Source organism: Canis lupus, chromosome 28 (assembly GCF_048164855.1).
Source record: "Canis lupus baileyi chromosome 28, mCanLup2.hap1, whole genome shotgun sequence".
Taxonomy (NCBI): Eukaryota; Metazoa; Chordata; class Mammalia; order Carnivora; family Canidae; genus Canis; species Canis lupus.
This window is the reverse complement of record NC_132865.1, coordinates 15,567,307-15,584,770: the sequence shown is the minus strand read 5'-3', so window position 1 is coordinate 15,584,770 and position 17,464 is coordinate 15,567,307. Positions and strand designations below refer to the sequence as shown.

Here is a 17,464-nt window from a genome sequence, read left to right as displayed (position 1 = left end):
AATGAATAGAATGCAAGAAGCAAATAAGAATGCATTGGAGCAAATAAGCGTCCCTTAAAGAGTATCCTTTTTAAATTATCGAGTAGTGATCTGTTATCAGTAGTTATTTAGGATAGTTCTCCTACCTTCCTAGTTTAATTTTCCCTGCTTCCTACAATGAATGAATATTGGTTGGTGGTAGTATATAGGATTCAATTATTTGGTTGATGTAAAATAATGACATCTCTACAAACCTGCAGTTTTTCCTATTTTCCTCCAGATGGAGCTCCTTTATACTTTTGGTTTTAAAAAAATAGAAAACCAGATGGCATAGCCACTTAACATTTCTACGTGTAATTTTTCCGATTGCCACCCATGTTTTTTTCTATACATCATGCTTTACATTTCTCTATGTAAATTTCATAAATAGCCATTCTTTCTTAGAAATAGAAAGTAAGGTAGAGGTAAAAATATAAATATCACTTATTTGATTCCTTACTTTATATTTGGAATTTAAAAATGCAGGGCAAATTATAAAATAATAAAAAGAGAAAGGTACTATGCAATCAGGGAAGGAGAAAAATTAGATTATTTCTGAACTTCATATGAAGAAACATCAGATTAGTCTTATATACCAAAATAATAACTTTTTTTTTCAAAATAATAACTTTTAGTTCACTTTTAGCTTCAACAAATTTTATTTTAAACAGTTGTCCTTCTTAAGTTTTTTTTTTTTTTTTTTTTTACTAATTCCATTGCCTTGCTGTGTATAAATGTCTCATTTGGATGTTCATCTAAAACTGGCAGGGTGTCTTACATAGTCAGAATTTTTATATAAAATAGTCTAATAGTGGACATTGTATGGACTATCTGAGGATTCTTTTTGATAGCCCTTACCCTAGCAGTCCAATAATTAAGAGCTTGGGGGATAGATTTCTGATGAACCAGAATAATGTCTAAAACAATTTTTTTAATATAAAGAAACAAACAGTAGCAATCTCCTTATGGGTACACCTTTATATATTTTAATAGTAAGATGGACAAGTTAGGCCCTCCACTTCGAACTGGAAGACATGTGCAAAGGTTGTATGACAGTGATACAAAATCAGACAATGCCATCAAAAGACATGAGTTATTACCCATTTACAAGTAAGTATTTGTAACTCAGTTTGGTTAATCTTTTTCAGATATTTCCTTAAGGGCTTTATATAATTGAATACTATAAACTTATATATTCCTATATTTTAAAAAAATCTTATTTAAATCATTTTTAAGCCAAGAAGTGCTAAATAATCTTATAGGATCTAAAACACATTGGGATCCCTGGGTGGCGCAGCGGTTTAGCGCCTGCCTTTGGCCCAGGGCGCGATCCTGGAGACCCAGGATCAAATCCCACGTCGGGCTCCCGGTGCATGGAGCCTGCTTCTCCCTCTGCCTGTGTCTCTGCCTCTCTCTCTCTCTGTGACTATCATAAGTAAATAAATAAAAATTTAAAAAAAATAAATAAATAAAATAAAACACTGATGTTAGATGAACATTTCTATTCTAAATAAAACTTTTTAGCATACCTTTATTTCTATTAAATTTTAACTTTTAGAGGGGTGATGTAGCAGCCACCTTTATTAATTGCTGCTATTTTTATGAAGCTTTCTTTTAGGAGTATATATATATTTTTACATATTTATTTGAGAGAGAGAAAGAGAATGCACAGGGTGAGAGGAGCAAAGTAAGAGAAAGAGAGAATCCCAAGCAGACCCATGCTCATGTGAGTCTTGAGGCTATAACCCCAAGATCATGACCTGAGCTGAAACCAAGAGTCAGATGCTTAACCGACTTTGCCACCCAGGCACCCCTTAGGATTAATATTTTTAAAAAGAAGAGTATAGGGGATATTATGTCACACGTAATAGGTGATACTCTTCATTATTTTTTAGTTGAGAGATGATTATTATAAAAAGACAGAAAACAGGGGATCCCTGGGTGGTTCAGCGCTTTGGCGCCTGTCTTTGGCCCAGGGCGTGATCCTGGGGTCCCGGGATCGAGTCCCACGTCGGGCTCCCGGCATGGACCCTGCTTCTCTCTCTGCCTGTCTCTCTGCCTCTCTCTCTCTCTCATAAATAAATAAATCTTAAAAAAAAAAAAAGAAAGAAAACAAAGAGGTTTTAGAAAATATTCAGTCCAGGGATTCTGTTTTGGTTAAATAGCTACGAATTCCACATAAAACCAAGAAAAGATAAGCTATTGCCAAGGACACTCTCCTTTCTGGACTGGCTCAGAAAGCCAAAAAAGAGAGGCCACTGGCAACAACAGTCACCATGGAACTCTTTCCAAAGAAGTCTTCAGGGTTTTCTCATTTGGGCTCCAATACCAAATCTAGCTCTCTCATTTTAAGATGATGAGATTTGAGTCAGATAAATTACTTACTAAAGTTGAAAAATGTATTATTAAACAGAGTTCACTTAAAGTTAACTTTTAAACCAACTCCTACTACAGAATTCTCTTACTACATATGAGAAGAAGAGTAAATTTAACTAAATATAAAATAAAGATGGGAGAAGTCTTTAAAATATTAGCAGCAGCTGTGTGTTATTTTTAAGTAGTTAGTGATAAATTATGGAAGGAAGAATTTGTGCCCTGAGCCATTTTTCTTAGTACTGTTGTTTCTCTGTTCCCTCTGAAGCATATCTCAAAGAAATACTGACTAGCAGTAAGGTAGAGTAAGTATAATTCCAAAATTAAATCTTCTTTTATTATTGTTTGACCTAGAATAAGCAGATTGCAGATACAGAATAAAGGTAGCACTTTTCAAACTCTGGACAGGAGCAAAAATGTGTTGACCATGTGAGACTGAGATAACAACATGTTTTAAATACTAATCAAAACTGTTCTTCCCAGTCTCTTAAGAATGATTCTTGACCTCTTAGAAATTGTTACTAAAAGTACATGATAGATATTTAGTATGATTATTATTATTGATACCCTTATTTTTCTCTAATTTCTAAATTATTTTCTAATTATTTGAATGACTTCATTAATACAGTGAGATTATGTGTGTATATCCATAGGTGTGTTTGTAGTATCTGTGTATGTCATGTATGTATTATATGAAAATGATAAGATTTCTAACAAGGCTTTATTCTAGAGCCAAAAAAAAAAAAAAATGTTTCCTTCCTATTCCTCTTAGGACTCTCACTGGAGGAATCACAGTGAGATTGTTTGGCACATGATTTTTTTAGAGAAGTTCCTAAAAAGGTACCTAGCACTTCCGCAACATCCCTAGAGGGGCTTAAGAGTAGAGTAGATCTCATAATTAGACTGTCAGTGGCTGTTTGAGGAGGTCCAGGGTAACCCATTCATGCACTGTGATTCTTGTCAAAGTTTAGAAATAATGTTAAGTACTATTAAAAGCAACCTCTCTTTGAACAACAGACAGCATTGCATATTGAATATAGTAAGATTTATAATATGACCCACCTAAATTCAAGTGCAAATACTGTGACCTTACAATAGATTTGCAGCTTATTTAATTTCTCTAAATACAATTTTCTTCAAGTTTAAAATGAGAGTAATATCTTCTGAGGTTTCTGTGAAGATTAAACCAAGTGAAGTATGCATAGTACCTGGCATCATATTTTGCATTTGAGAAACAGTAGATTTTGTTATTACCTGCATGTATTTTGGAGGTAGCTATTTGGAATTTCCACTTTCCCAACTTCGCTCTATAAGAAGGAAAAATTTCAGCTATAGTTTAAGAACTTACAATCTAAAGGAATTTTAAAAAGTATCCTGCTTGTTCATATAACAAAATATTGCATATCTCTGAAATGAAAAGATTTGACCAAATCTCTTAAGGGGCAAACTAGCTCTTTATTTAACATCTGACCTCAGGTTCGGTAACATACTGTATAGGTCAGCTTGGTTAAGTTGCTTTTAACCGTTCTTTGTTTCAGTTGCCTCATTTCTAAAATGGAGTTATTAATATGACTTACTCCATTGGATTATTATGAGGATTAAGTAAGTTTATATATGAAAACAATTAGAAATCTAACTATACCAAATGTAGTAAGCAGCATTTTGTAAATGTTAACTAGGAACAGTAAATAGTAGCCATAGTAGTTATAATAGTATCATCAGCTATTCTGAATGTTTGTATAAATTGCAATTGATATCCATAACTTCTTCTAAGGTAAGTGAGGATAGTCGTATTTTAGAAAGAGGGAACTTGAACACGGGTTGGACACTACCTCCACATTAGTCAGTAGCATTTAGGATTTGAATCCAGGTTCATCTGAATCCCAAAACCTATACTTTTACCATTGTACCATCATTCAACCGTCTAAGCTTTCTGATTCCTGAAGATTCATGAAGGAAATTCAGTGATTATCCAACAAGAATTCTTCTACTGAGAGCAGATAGCCCAGGCTGTATAGTTGGTGAAATTAAATCTTAAAAGGGAAAATTATATAACCCAAGAACAGGGTTTTTTTGTTTTTGTTTTTAAGAACAGTCTTTCATAAATTGGAAATTATTAAAGTGGTTAGGTAAATTTTTTTTGCTTTTTTTTAACCATTATTTCATAATGTATAACATTATTTAACAGTTATTCTTAGGCATTTAATAAGACACATCTCTAATTTAAGGGAACTATAGATTTAAACTTTAAAAAGTTTCATGTAAGGCAAGCATATATATATACATACATATGTAAGTATATATGTATATATACGTATATATGCAAACATATGAATATATATGTATATATATTTATTTTTAGTTGACTTTATTTACCATCAGGTTAGTGTTACCAAATGCAAAATGCTTTGATTTATCCTTAGTTTTGACTACTGTTGTTTTCAGATTTAAAATTAATTACCTGGATTTTACTCTTGAATTTACCTCTCTATAGCTTTAAATTATTTTTTAATCATGTCAGTAAACAATATAAGAAATAAATGCTTGTTATTCAGTACCTTTTCATTATGCCATCTCTTTCTTCTAGAACTAACATCAAACCTCGAAATACCACACCACCTAGTTTGGCACGAAATCCTTCCTCAAGTGTGCCTACAAACAAAAGAAAAACATATACTGAGAGCTACATAGCCAGGTATGTTTAACTTTGAGATTCTAATAACTAAAATAAAAATATATTTAGTTTTCTAAGGAGCATATACAAAAATATATATCAGGCTATTAATAGAAAATCTAATTTTTCCTTTGCTATATGATTTATTTTGGCTTTACATTAAAGAAATAGTTTGGGCATAAATAATATTTTTTCTAAACCTTGTAGTTATTATTATTGTAAAGGCTCGAGGATAGTTTGTTCAGTTTCACTGGATTTATTTGTATTTTATATCTTAATTTTAAGTACATCATGATTATTTTTACTTCTACAAATTGAGTAGTAGACCTTTTAAACCACTGGTATTATAATTTTCAGCCGCATTTTAATACATTTAAATTCCCTTGCTGAGGCTGTGATTATCCATGTACATCCCTTTTTTATCTGTCAAAATGTTTGTTCAACTTGACATTCACTCTGTTTTTAAGCATATAATGAAATCCTTCCAATTATAGATATTTTATAAATATACATATACATGCACATGTGTGTATATATATAATTTTTATATATACATGTGCATATATGTATATATCCCAACTTATTCCAGAAAGTTTTAAGGCAATATACAGAGATCCATGACATACAGTGAGATACAATATTTTATAAAAATGAAAGAGTAGGAAAAGGAAAAATGAGAATTAAAAGAGAAGGTAAGAAAAGGAAAGAAATTAGTCCACAAAATATGTGTCATGAGTCCCTGTATATAGACTAGCCTTTGGCCATAAATTGAATCCAAACTTTGTAGCAGCCAAAGTACAGAAGAGAGGAATAGTTAGTTACATGATTCATGTTGTATTAAAAAAAATCATTTTTATGTGCAGTACAATTAGTCCTGTGACCTCAAAAATCTGCCTATGAATTCTCATAGAGCTACTGAATAATTTATTATTATTATTTTTTAAAGATTTTATTTATTTATTTGACAGAGAAAGCACGCACAAATAGGCAGAGTTGTAGGCAGAGGGAGAGGGAGAAGCAGGCTCCCCACTGAGCAAAGAGTTGGGGAGGGACCCAACCCAGGGACCCTGGGATCATGACCTGAGCTGAAGGCAGATACTAAACTGACTGAGCCACCCAGGGGCCCCTATTATTATTTTTTTAATTTCCTTTAATTTACTTTTAATTAATTAACATGTACCATAATAACTAGTTTCAGAGGTAGAGTTCAGAGACTCATCAGTCTTATATAATACCTAGTGCTCATTACATCACATCTCCTCCTTAATGTCCATCAATCAGTTACCTCATGCACCTACCCTCTCCCCTCCAGCAACCCTGTTTGTTTCCTATGATTAAGGTCTCTTTTTTTTTTTTTTTTTTTTTTTTTTTTTTTTTTTTTTTTTTTTTTTATGATTAAGGTCTCTTATGGTTTGTCTCTCTCTCTCTCATTTCATCTTGTTTTATTTTTCCCTCCCTTCCCCTATAATCCTCTGTTTTGCTTCTTAAATTCCACATGAGTGAGATCATATGATAATTGTCTTTCTCTGCTGGACTTATTTTGCTATTTTGCTTAGCTTAATACCCTCTAGTTTCATCCACTTCATTGCAAATAGCAAGATTTATTTTTTTAGTGGATCAATAATATTCCATTTTATATATACATGTATATATAAAAGAAGATACCACATCTTTATTCATTCGTCTGTCAGTGGACCTCTGAGCTCTTGACATAGTTTAGCTATTGTGGATATTGCTGCTATAAACATTGAGGTACAGGTGCCCCTTTGGATCACTACATTTGTATCTTTGGAGTAAATACCAAGTAGTACAATTGCTGGGTCATAGGGTAGCTCTATTTTTAACTTTTTAAGGGACCTCGATACTGTTTCCCAGAGTGACTATACCTGCTTGCATTCTCACCAACAGTGTGAGAGGGTTCCACCCTTTCTCTCCATCTGCGCCAACATCTGTCGGTTTCCTGACTTGTTCTGACTGGTATGAGGTGGTAACTCATTGTGGTTTTGCTTTGTATTTCCCTGATGCTGACTGATGTGGAGCATTTTTTCATGTGTCTGTTGGCCATTTATATGTCTTTGGAGAAATGTCTGTTCATGTCTTCTCCCCATTTCTTGACTAGATTCTTTGGGTGTTGAGCTTGATAAGTTCTCTGTAGATTTTGGATACTAACCCTTTATCTGATAAGACATTTGCAGATATATTCTCCCTTTCGATTGTCTTTTGGTTTTGTAGACTGTTTCCTTTTCTGTGCAAAAGCTTTTCATTTTTTTTTTTTTAAGATTTTATTCATTTATTCATGAGAGACAGAGAGAGAGAGGCAGAGACATAGGCAGGGGGAGAAGCAGGCTCCATGCAGGGAGCCTGACGTGGGACCCGATCCTGGGACTCCAGGATCACGCCCTCGGCATGAAGACGGCACTAAACTGCTGAGCCACCCTGGAATCCCCAAAAGCTTTTCATCTTGATGAAGTCCCAATAGTTCATTTTTGCCTTTCTTTACCTTGCCTTTGGAAATGTGTCTTGCAAGAAGTTCCTATCGCCTATGTCACAGATGTGGCTGCCTCTCTTCTGCTCTAGAATTTTGATAGATTCCTGTCTCACATTTAGATCTTAAATCCATCTTGAATCTATTTTTGTGTATGGTGTGAGATAATGGTTCAGTTTCATTCTTCTGCATGTGGCTGTCCAATTTTCCCAACACTATTTATTGAAGAGACTTTTTTCCATTGAATGTTCTTTCCTGCCTTGTCTAAGATTAGTTGACCGTGAAGTTCAGGGTCCATTTCTGGGTTCTTTATTTTGTTCCATTGATCTATGTGTCTCTTTTTGTGCCAGAACTATACTGTCTTGATGATTACAGCTTTGTAATCATCAGCTTGAAGTCCGGAATTGTGATGTCCTCAGCTTTGGTTTTCTTTTTCAATATTCGTCTGGCTGTTTGGGGCCTTTTCTGGTTCCATACAAATCTTAGGATTATTTGTTCCAACTCTATGAAGAAAGTCAGTGATATTTTGATAGAGATTGCATTGAATGGATAGATTGCTCTAGGTGGCATAGATTATTTTAACAATATTTGTCCTTTCAATCCATAAGCATGGAACATTTTCCCATTTCTTGTGTTTTGTTCCCTTTGTTTCATGAGTGTTCTATAGTTTTCCGAGTACAGATCCTTTGCCTCTCTGATTATGTTTATTCGTAGATTTTGGTGCAATTGTAAATGGGATCGATTCCATCATTTCTCTTTCTCCTGTCTCATTGTTAGCATATAGAAATACAACTGATTTCTGTGCATTGATTTTATATCCTACCACTTTGCTGAACTCCTTATGAGTTCAGCAATTTTGGAGTGGAGTCTTTTGGGTTTTCCACAGAGTATTATGTCATCTACTAAGAATGAGAGTTTGAAGAGTCACTGGATAATTTAATAACTTTTTTCCTCCTGTTTTATTCAAAAATAATTTCATACATCACTGTTTAAGTTTAAGGCATACAGCAGGATGGTTTGATTTATATATATTGTGAAATGATTACCATAGCAAGTTTGATTAACATCCATCTTCTCATACTAACAACTTCTCTATCTATCATACAGCAGTGTTAGCTGTAGGTAGGTTGTATACATCACATCCCTCCTACCTATTTATCTCCTAACTGGAAGTTTGTCCCTTTTGACCACTTTCCTCTAATTTACCATCCCCATCCAATGGATAACTTCTTAATTAAAATATCTACTATAAATATGACAATGAATTTCATAAGATGCTTTCTTAAGATGCCCTCAATGCAGGCCTATTACATGATATCCTACAATTCATAGAAAATTGTTGTGATATATATGTATTAAATATAAGTATATATGTTGTCTGCTTTTGTTATAAATATATAGCATATACATATACATATGTATATAGCATATATAGCATATACAGAAATCCAGGGATAGATTTTCAAGTATCTAAGATACTATCTGTCAATCTTGGAGATTACTCTTCAGAAAGAAGCACCTGTGGAACTTTCTAAAAATGAACATGCCCACGTTCCTCCCAGAGGTTTTGATTTCTTTGGTTTGGATTTTTAAAGTTTTAACAGTGATACCTATACATAACAAGGGATGAGAACCATAAAGGAATTAAGTGAATTGCTACCTTTGCAACTAGACTGTTTCACTTGAGATTTTTTTTTAAGATTTTAAAAATTTATTTATTTATTTAGAGAGAGTGAGAACACAAGCTGGAAAGAGAGGCTAAGGGAGAGAAAGAAACAGACTTCCTGCTGAGCAGGGAGCCTGACAACATGAGGCTTGATCCCAGGACTCCTGGGATCATGACCTAAGCCAACTGAGCCACTCAGGCGCCCTCACTTGAGGTTTTGATACATTGTAAATATTAAAGAAGAGAGCTTAATGTTCTTGGAGTCCTGAAGCTGGTTGTAGTATGTTGTTGTATATGTGTGGAGTTACGGGTTTTGAACCCATTCTGAATGTAGGATTTACAGTCTCTTATAAAATGGAAAACTTAATAAATACATATACTTGAATAAAAAGATCATCTCATTCTAAAGAGGTAGACAAAAGAAGAGACAATAGGCAGGTGCAAAAATCACATTAAAAATGTGTTTGAATTTTTTTGTTTTCCTTTCTTTCTTTCTTTTTAAATGGTTGATGTGTAATAGAAAGCCCCTGAACCAACAAAAAAAAAAAAAAGAAAGCCTCTGAACCTTGTTCACTTGACTTACTACCCTACCCAGATGGAATAATTAGAGACATAACAGATGAAGAATCTCACAGATTTCTTTTTCTGGAAATGTGATAGACTACATTTTCTAGATGACCCTTCCACCCAAAAGACCTAGAAATGCTCACAAAATGGAACAAATATCCTTTTGAATGTATAGCTTAGCTCTTAGAAAAGATAGGGAAACTTCCACAGGTAAGTCAATAAAAGAAACTAGAGGTCACATTGGTAAAGTAGCCCTGATGATGCCACACTTATATTTGAGGTTTTCATCAATCTTCCTTACTTAAAGACTTGGGTTTTAATGTCATTGTGGGAGAGAGAAAGTGATTTCTTGCACTTGCACTAAGTGGGGCTTTAGAGACTCAACTTTCCCTTCCCCTCTCCTCATGCCGCTTCCTCTAAGTCAGGACTCTTGAAATGTCCATCAAGAGCTTGTCTTAGGCTCAGGTAGAGGTGATCCTACGCTAATATATGACATTTGGGGTTATTTACAGGAAAGAGGGAATGACAGAAGGCAATGTCAGGTGTTTTTCTTGGGAGCCCTTGCCCCAGTCCTGGAGCTGATTTTCTTTGGCTGTCCAAGTGACAGCTTAGGTGTGAGAGAACAAGATCTTAATAGGTGGGTGTATGATCAATTTAATTGGAAATTCTGTGTCCCCAAAGGGAACCAGTTTCTCTTGTAACAGCCCCATAATCATAGCTTTCAGGTTGTCCTCGGGGATGTCTAATTTCAGTGGGTTGCATATAAGCACTGTTGCCTGGGAACACAGCTGGCATTCCACCTTTTTAAAGGTTTTCATTAAAGAAAGCTAGGAAGTTATACCAATGTCAGATGTGTCCACAGAAACGGAGATAGAGTTCTCCTTATGCTATATTATATATTAAAATAGAAATGATTATAGCTGACATTCTTCTGGCATTTCTGCTTTTAAAGAAAATGCTCCTTAAATGTCAGCATTAAATATGAAGGCTTAGGGACGCCTGGGTGGCTCAGTGGTTGAGCGTCTGCCTTCAGCTCAGGGTGTGATCCCAGGATCCAGGATCAAGTACCACATCAGGCTCCTTGCAGGAAGCCTGCTTCTCCCTCTGCCTGTGTCTCTACCTCTCTCTTTCTTTCTGTGTCTCTCGTGAATAAATAAGTGAAATCTTTGGGACGCCAGTGTGGCTCAGTGGTTGAGGGTCTGCTGTCGGCTCAGGTCATGATCCCAGTGTCCTGGAATTGAATCCCACATCAAGCTCCCTGTGAGGAGCCTGCTTCTCCCTCTGCCTATGTCTCTGCCTCTCTTTCTGTGTCTCTCATGAACAAATAAATAAAATCTTTACCAAAAAAATAAATATGAAGGCTGATACAGGATTCTGTTAAATACATTTTGTCAATGACATTCCTTTCTATTCCTGATTTTCTAAGTGTCTTTTTTAAAATCAAAAATAAGTGGTGAATCTTATTGACTACCATATATAAAAACAATATTTTTAGATCCTTTAATCTGTTTATGTGAAAAATTATATTAATAGACTTCCTAATGTTAAATCAGTCTTATTTTCTGGAATAGATCTAAAGCATTTTGAATTGCATATGTTTGTAGATTTTGTTTGCTAAAATGCTCAGAAATATTTACATATATTTCCAAGTTAATAGGCAAAATTGATTCTAATTTTATATTCTCTTAATGGCCTGAATATCAGGGTTTTACAGACCTTTGAAAAGAAATTACAGAATGTTGTTTTTCACCTCCCTCTGCTGGAAAAGTTTAATAGAACTTACCATGTAAAACTGTCATGAGTCCACTGTGTGTATGTGTGTATGCACGCCTGCATGTGCCCACATGATAAGGAAGAGTAGTAGTATGTCAATTACTGATTCACTTGCTTTAATAATTATGACTGTTTAATATATTTTGTTTGAAATCAGTTTTCATAAGATATCTTTCTAGGATGTTTTTAATTTTATTTAGGTTTCTAATTAGTAGCATAGAATTGTTCTTATAATTTTCTATCTGCTATATCTATATTATATCCCTCCTTTATTCTGAATATTGTTTATTTTTTTGTTGATAAATCTTAAGAGTTTATCGTTTTAAAAGGATCAAATATTTTGTTTTATCTTCTTCATATATTGGTCATTCATTCGCTTATTCATTAAAAACATATTTACTGAGAGTTAAGTTTATGTTAAGTACTTCTCTTGATCCCAGATGTAGAGGAGTAACAAAACATAAAAATCTCACACTCAGGGAGCTCACAGTCTTATGGAGAAGACAAGACGTAACAGAAATGACATATACTGCATGTCAGGTGGAAAACAAAGCAAAGCGGAGGACACAGTTTAGGGTGGCAGTGAGAGTGTCTAGAGCCATGTGGGTTGTAGTACAGCATTGAAGGACAAGAGAATTTGAGTGTGTTGTAAGTATAACTAAATTAGAGCAAAGGACCTAATAAGACTCAACCTGAGGATAGTGATGTGACTTAGAGTGAAATGACTCCATGGATACAGTGAAAATAGGACACATTAAGAAAAATTATGTATATATAGTTTTATAGTATATATTTTAATATATGTACATAATTATTGCAGTGTATATTTGGAGGAAAGACCTCCATCTTTCCTGAGGGTGAGGTTCCAGTTTTCTCTTTAGAGATGGTTTTGCAGAAGGAACATTGTTATAAATTTCCATTCTATGCCCGTTGTGGTATATGCCTAGTACATTGGGCAGATGGAAAGTGTGGTGGCATTTACTCGTGAAAAATTCTCATAATCGGGACAAATACAATGCCAAAGAAAACATTTAGAATTTAATTATTAACTAAAAGGGATTTTTTTAATCTGAACTAGAAAAATCTTAAAATTGAGATTAAGCAAGCTTTTATGTATACTTAATATTATGTCCTGTTTTCTAAGGGTATGAAAACTATTGACAAGAACTTTGTGTTTCCACTTTTCTTCCTGTACTCCTTCAGGCCAGATGGAGACTATATATCTTCACTTAATGGCGGAAACATTAAAGGCACGGAAGGAAATTCAACAGGACACTTACCAAAATTCTGCCATGAGTGTGGGACTAAATACCCTGTAGAATGGGCAAAGTATTGCTGTGAATGTGGCATTCGAAGAATGATTCTGTGAACAGAGTCCAAAAGAAAAAGCTAAGTCTGGAATTTTATGACTGTTGCTGCTTGCACAGCTAGAGCACTTCCTTTAATGATTTTATGCTAAAATTATTCAAAATACTTTTTTCGGCAATTTTTGGAGCATAATTCTTTGGCTGTGTAATGTGTATGTGTATATATATATATGTGTACATATACTGTATATAATTAATACCTGATAGCCCAAACTGTGCCACTCAAGGAAATATTCACTCATCTGTCAGAAAATAATTTCAAGTGGAATCATTAACTTAGGTATTACTTTTCTGTTGTTGTTAAAGCACATTAAGCATACCTTCACAAAATCAAATGCTAGTGCTCAGCCCTTCAAGCTTTAGGATGATCAAAAAATTTGAGCAAAAAATCAGAACAAACATTTATATTATCGGTGCTTATTTTCATATAGTATTATAGGGTGGGATGCTTGGAATTTTGGAATGTACTTGGAACAGTACATTCAGTTACAATTAGTTATGTGAGGTCATTTTCCTGAAGAGCTCTTCAACAATTAATTTTATAAATAATTGAAAAGAGAATAAAACCCCTATACTATGTTGTTTTTTAATTGATATATCATTAATTTTATAATTTAGAGATCTTTACTCATTCTTTAAAATGTAATTATGTAATTTCCTTTTCAGAGACACAAGATTAAAAAATATAAATATATCTTATTCCAGTTATAACTGATTTTTTTACCTCAGTGTGTTAGTTGAATGTATATTCTAATTGTGTCTCCATATTTCACTTTTTCCTTTTTTATAAACTTATGTCTGAGGCATTTTAATTTACTTTTTGCAAAGTTTGAAAATAAGAGGCATAATATTTAAGAGGCATGAAATTCCTTAAAAAATTCTACATGTTTATTTCTGTGTCTAAAATTAGAAGAAATTATTTTGATGGATTTTAAAACAAACCACCTCACCCTAATAAATAATTTGGATAATTAATCATTACTACAAGGCATGCAGGTAAGAAGTATTTTAATTTTTTAATTTTAATTTCCCTGAAGTATAGTTAGATGTAGTGATGAGCTGTTTAAGAGACTAATTTTTCTTTCTTATATTTTATTTTTAGTGTTTAATACTAAAACACCTTCACATCACAGTAAAAAAAAACACTGAAAATGCACTGCTTTAATGCACAGCTAACTTATGTAACTAAACATTCACAAAAATTTAATTGTACTTTGACTTTGGCTAACCTACAGCTTTTAATCATTATCACTATCAATGTGACAGTATTTAGTAGTAGATACTTTGATTGTCTGTGCAGCCATGTTCAGTAACTCCTTAGTGGTTTCTGTGGAGTAGAAAGAAAAGAGCTTTGATCTTATAAAGATACAAGCAAATCTTTTATAGGTCATTTCTAGCTTCTCTTTTATGACTGTGAGCAAATATAAGGGTTAATGCAGAAATTTGTGGCTTTTAATTTTCTCTGAAATTTATTTATGCTTATACTTTATAATTGTATTCCTTAGGTTTTTTGTTTGTTTTTTGGTTTTGTTTTTCGTGTTTTTTTGTTGTTGTTGTTGTTGTTTTCCATTCAGGCAGGGGATATGAACTTTGAAGTAATGGGAATTGTTGTTTTATTTACCTTATAGTTTTTTTCCTGACTTTTCATTAATTTTAAATCTGGTTGTCTTTATTCAGTCATATTGACCTAAAAAGTCCATTAACTACAATAAGCTGTAATTAATTTAGGAGAATAGTGTACATATTAGATTTACATTTCAATAATATATGTTATTTTGTTCTGTTAACAAATCATATGAAGAACTTTAAACTTTGTTTTCCCTGGAACTGAGCACTATTTTTCTTTTTCCAAGTTTTTTTTTTTTTTTTTTTTAAGACCAGGTAATTTAGCCCAAAGAAGGGATAGATAAATGAACTTAAACAAAATGGCACATGTTTGTTTTTCACAGAATTTTGCAGTAGCCAGTAAATGTTATAATGTACTACATGGAAAATGAGTTGGTAAAAAATCATCCAATTCTAGAACCCAGAGATTATTATAAACAGTAAATAGGTGAAGTACACTTAGGAATTATGAAATATGTTGTGACAGTGTTTTTAAATGCGTTTTTGTTACCTACATATATTATTCTCACATTGATTTGTTGTGCAATAGTTCAGTTTATAAGAAATTTTCCTAGATCTATGCATCATTTATTTTTATTTATTTTTACAAGTATTTGCCAGTGTGGTAGAATAAAGAAATGATTGTTAAGCTTAAATTAAAAATGTAAAAATTGCTTATATATTATTCTGAAAGTCACTAGCTTGAGAAGTAAGATTATTATGGTTGCTGTTGTCTCTTGTTCACTCTTTTTTTTTTATTACAAATACTGTCTTCATTTTTGAACCTATTCAATAAAGACATGAAGCAAAAAAAATTCAGGTGGTCTTTATTGATGTCTTAGCTTTTAGCCAGACATAGGTAGAAAGATAAGAGCACACTGAAATAAGAAAAAAATGTTCAAAGCCAAAATACAGATTTTTAAAAATGAGATAGTGCTTTTCATTGGCAATTTTTTTTGTGCCATCAGATTTTAAAGAAATTGCAATTATTTTATTGAAGTGTTTTATGACATCTAAATATTACAAATATATTTCATTTCAAGATTTCTAAGAAAAATTTTCTTTGGCCAGTAAAATATAGCAGTTGAAAACATGAAACATTGTGGATATTTCTAATAATATGTAGTTTAATGGCAAAAACTATTGGTTTATGATCAATACTTAGTGATTTAAACTATCATATTTAAAATTTTAAACAGTTGTCGCTAGTAGAAATATCAAATTAGACATGTTTGATTTGTACTCAGGGAATTAAAAATAATAGAAGAGGTACACAGCAACAGAGAGTCAGCAGAAGTCTTGAGTCTTTTTTTGCATTGCAGGTATATGTATTTTCTATGATGGACATATTTTTATTTATTTTTATTTTTTATTTTTTTTAAAGGGGGTTGATAAGTAGTTATCTTTCTTTCTTTCTTTTTTTTTTTTTTAAGATTTACTCATTTATTTATTATAGACATAGAGAGAGAGAGAGAGGCAGAGACACAGGAGGAGGGAGAAGCAGGCTCCATGCCGGGATCCCGACGCGGGACTCGATCCCGGGACTCCAGGATCCCGCCCTGGGCCAAAGGCAGGCGCTAAACCGCTGAGCCACCTAGGGAACCCCGATGGATATATTTTTAGTACTAAGGTTAACTTTTACAACTGACTATGTTATTGAATAGAGCAGTGGAAAATTGTTAAAACAAAGTTAATGATAACCACACTTCTTTTCATTTAGAAATGTTTCAGTCAAAAAAATAAAAAGAAATGTTTCAGTTAATTATTACTGTCAGGATACTTATTTATAATTTTGCTCGTCTTATATGTGAATTGCTTTTTCGCCACTAGAGGGTGCTTTTAGATAATATTACCAGCTTCCAATTCTTATTTTAAAGGCCTCTCTGTAATATATATATATTATATACATATAATATATATATATCTCCATATATATATATCATGACATTACACAAATTTATAAAAAATAGTTCTTATTTTGTTGTGATTTTAATAATTCATTTGTTGAGTTTTAAGAACCCTAGTCTAGCTCATTCTGGGTACCAGGGTGATAATAATTAATAGAGATGTTTAGTATTTACTCCTCACAATATTTTGTTAACAAATTTGTGCATCTCAAACATATTACTCAAATATAACCAGGTACTCCTTGTACTATTAGTTTAATGTTTCATCTTAGTTATACAAGAGTTATCATCATCTTTTAAGATAAATTTTTTCAATCATTTGATCTAACTTAACAATATCTAATATAGGAGAGTGACATCTACTTATTTTTTGTTTTTTAAAAAGTTTTTAATTCCAGTTAGTTAACATACAATGTTATATTAGTTTCAGGTGTGCAATATAGTGATTCAACACTTTTCATACAACACACGGTGCTCATCAGGACAAGTGCCCTCCTCATCCCCATCACTTGTTTCACCCATCCTCCCACCTCCCTACCCCTCCCCTCTGGTAAACATCAGTTCTTTATAATTAGGGTCTGTATTTTGATTTCTCTGTTTCTCTCTCTCTCTTCTCCCTTTGCTTGTTCTATTTCTTAAATTCCAAGTATGAGTGAAATATTACGGTATTTGTCTTTCTCTGACTTATATATTGCTGATCATTATATTGTGTGGCTGTATCTCTGTCATTGCAAATGGAAAGATTGAGAGTGACATCTACTTAAATAAGGCTAAGTGAGTGATGAGACCAACTAATATGAGTTGCATAAACCTAAAACTTTATACTTTAAAACTTTATACTTTAGACAGTAAAGAAAAATTCACATGTTCTTCATTCTCTGATATGCTAGGGACCAAAAGCAGTAAATAAGATAGGATTAAGTCTTTACTATAAAGTTGTTATAACTTACTTGGAGAAGCCGATATATAAACAGACAATTAGGACAAAGGGAGGATTCATTTTAATAGAATTTTATTAGAAAGGACCAA

At 33.0% G+C, this 17,464-nt stretch overlaps 1 protein-coding gene across 9 annotated transcripts in view; it reads left to right on the top strand.

Annotated features, from left to right (window-relative positions):
* Nucleotides 1–17,464, top strand: part of ZC2HC1A (zinc finger C2HC-type containing 1A) — a 113,633-nt gene that overhangs the window by 32,557 nt on the left and 63,612 nt on the right. For 4 of the 9 annotated variants that reach the window (XR_012020007.1, XR_012020008.1, XR_012020009.1 and 1 more), the window contains exons 8-10: nt 4,979–5,086; nt 12,760–13,919; nt 15,776–16,158. Coding sequence is in view for 2 of the 9 variants with exons in the window: in XM_072804149.1 (XP_072660250.1) it covers nt 4,979–5,086; nt 12,760–12,925 (274 nt within the window). In the remaining 7 variants the exon portion in view is untranslated. Of the gene's footprint in view, nt 1–4,978; nt 5,087–12,759; nt 15,344–15,775; nt 16,159–17,464 lie in introns of those variants that run through there. The other 5 variants (XR_012020013.1, XM_072804150.1, XR_012020012.1 and 2 more) reach the window with 4 other exon arrangements.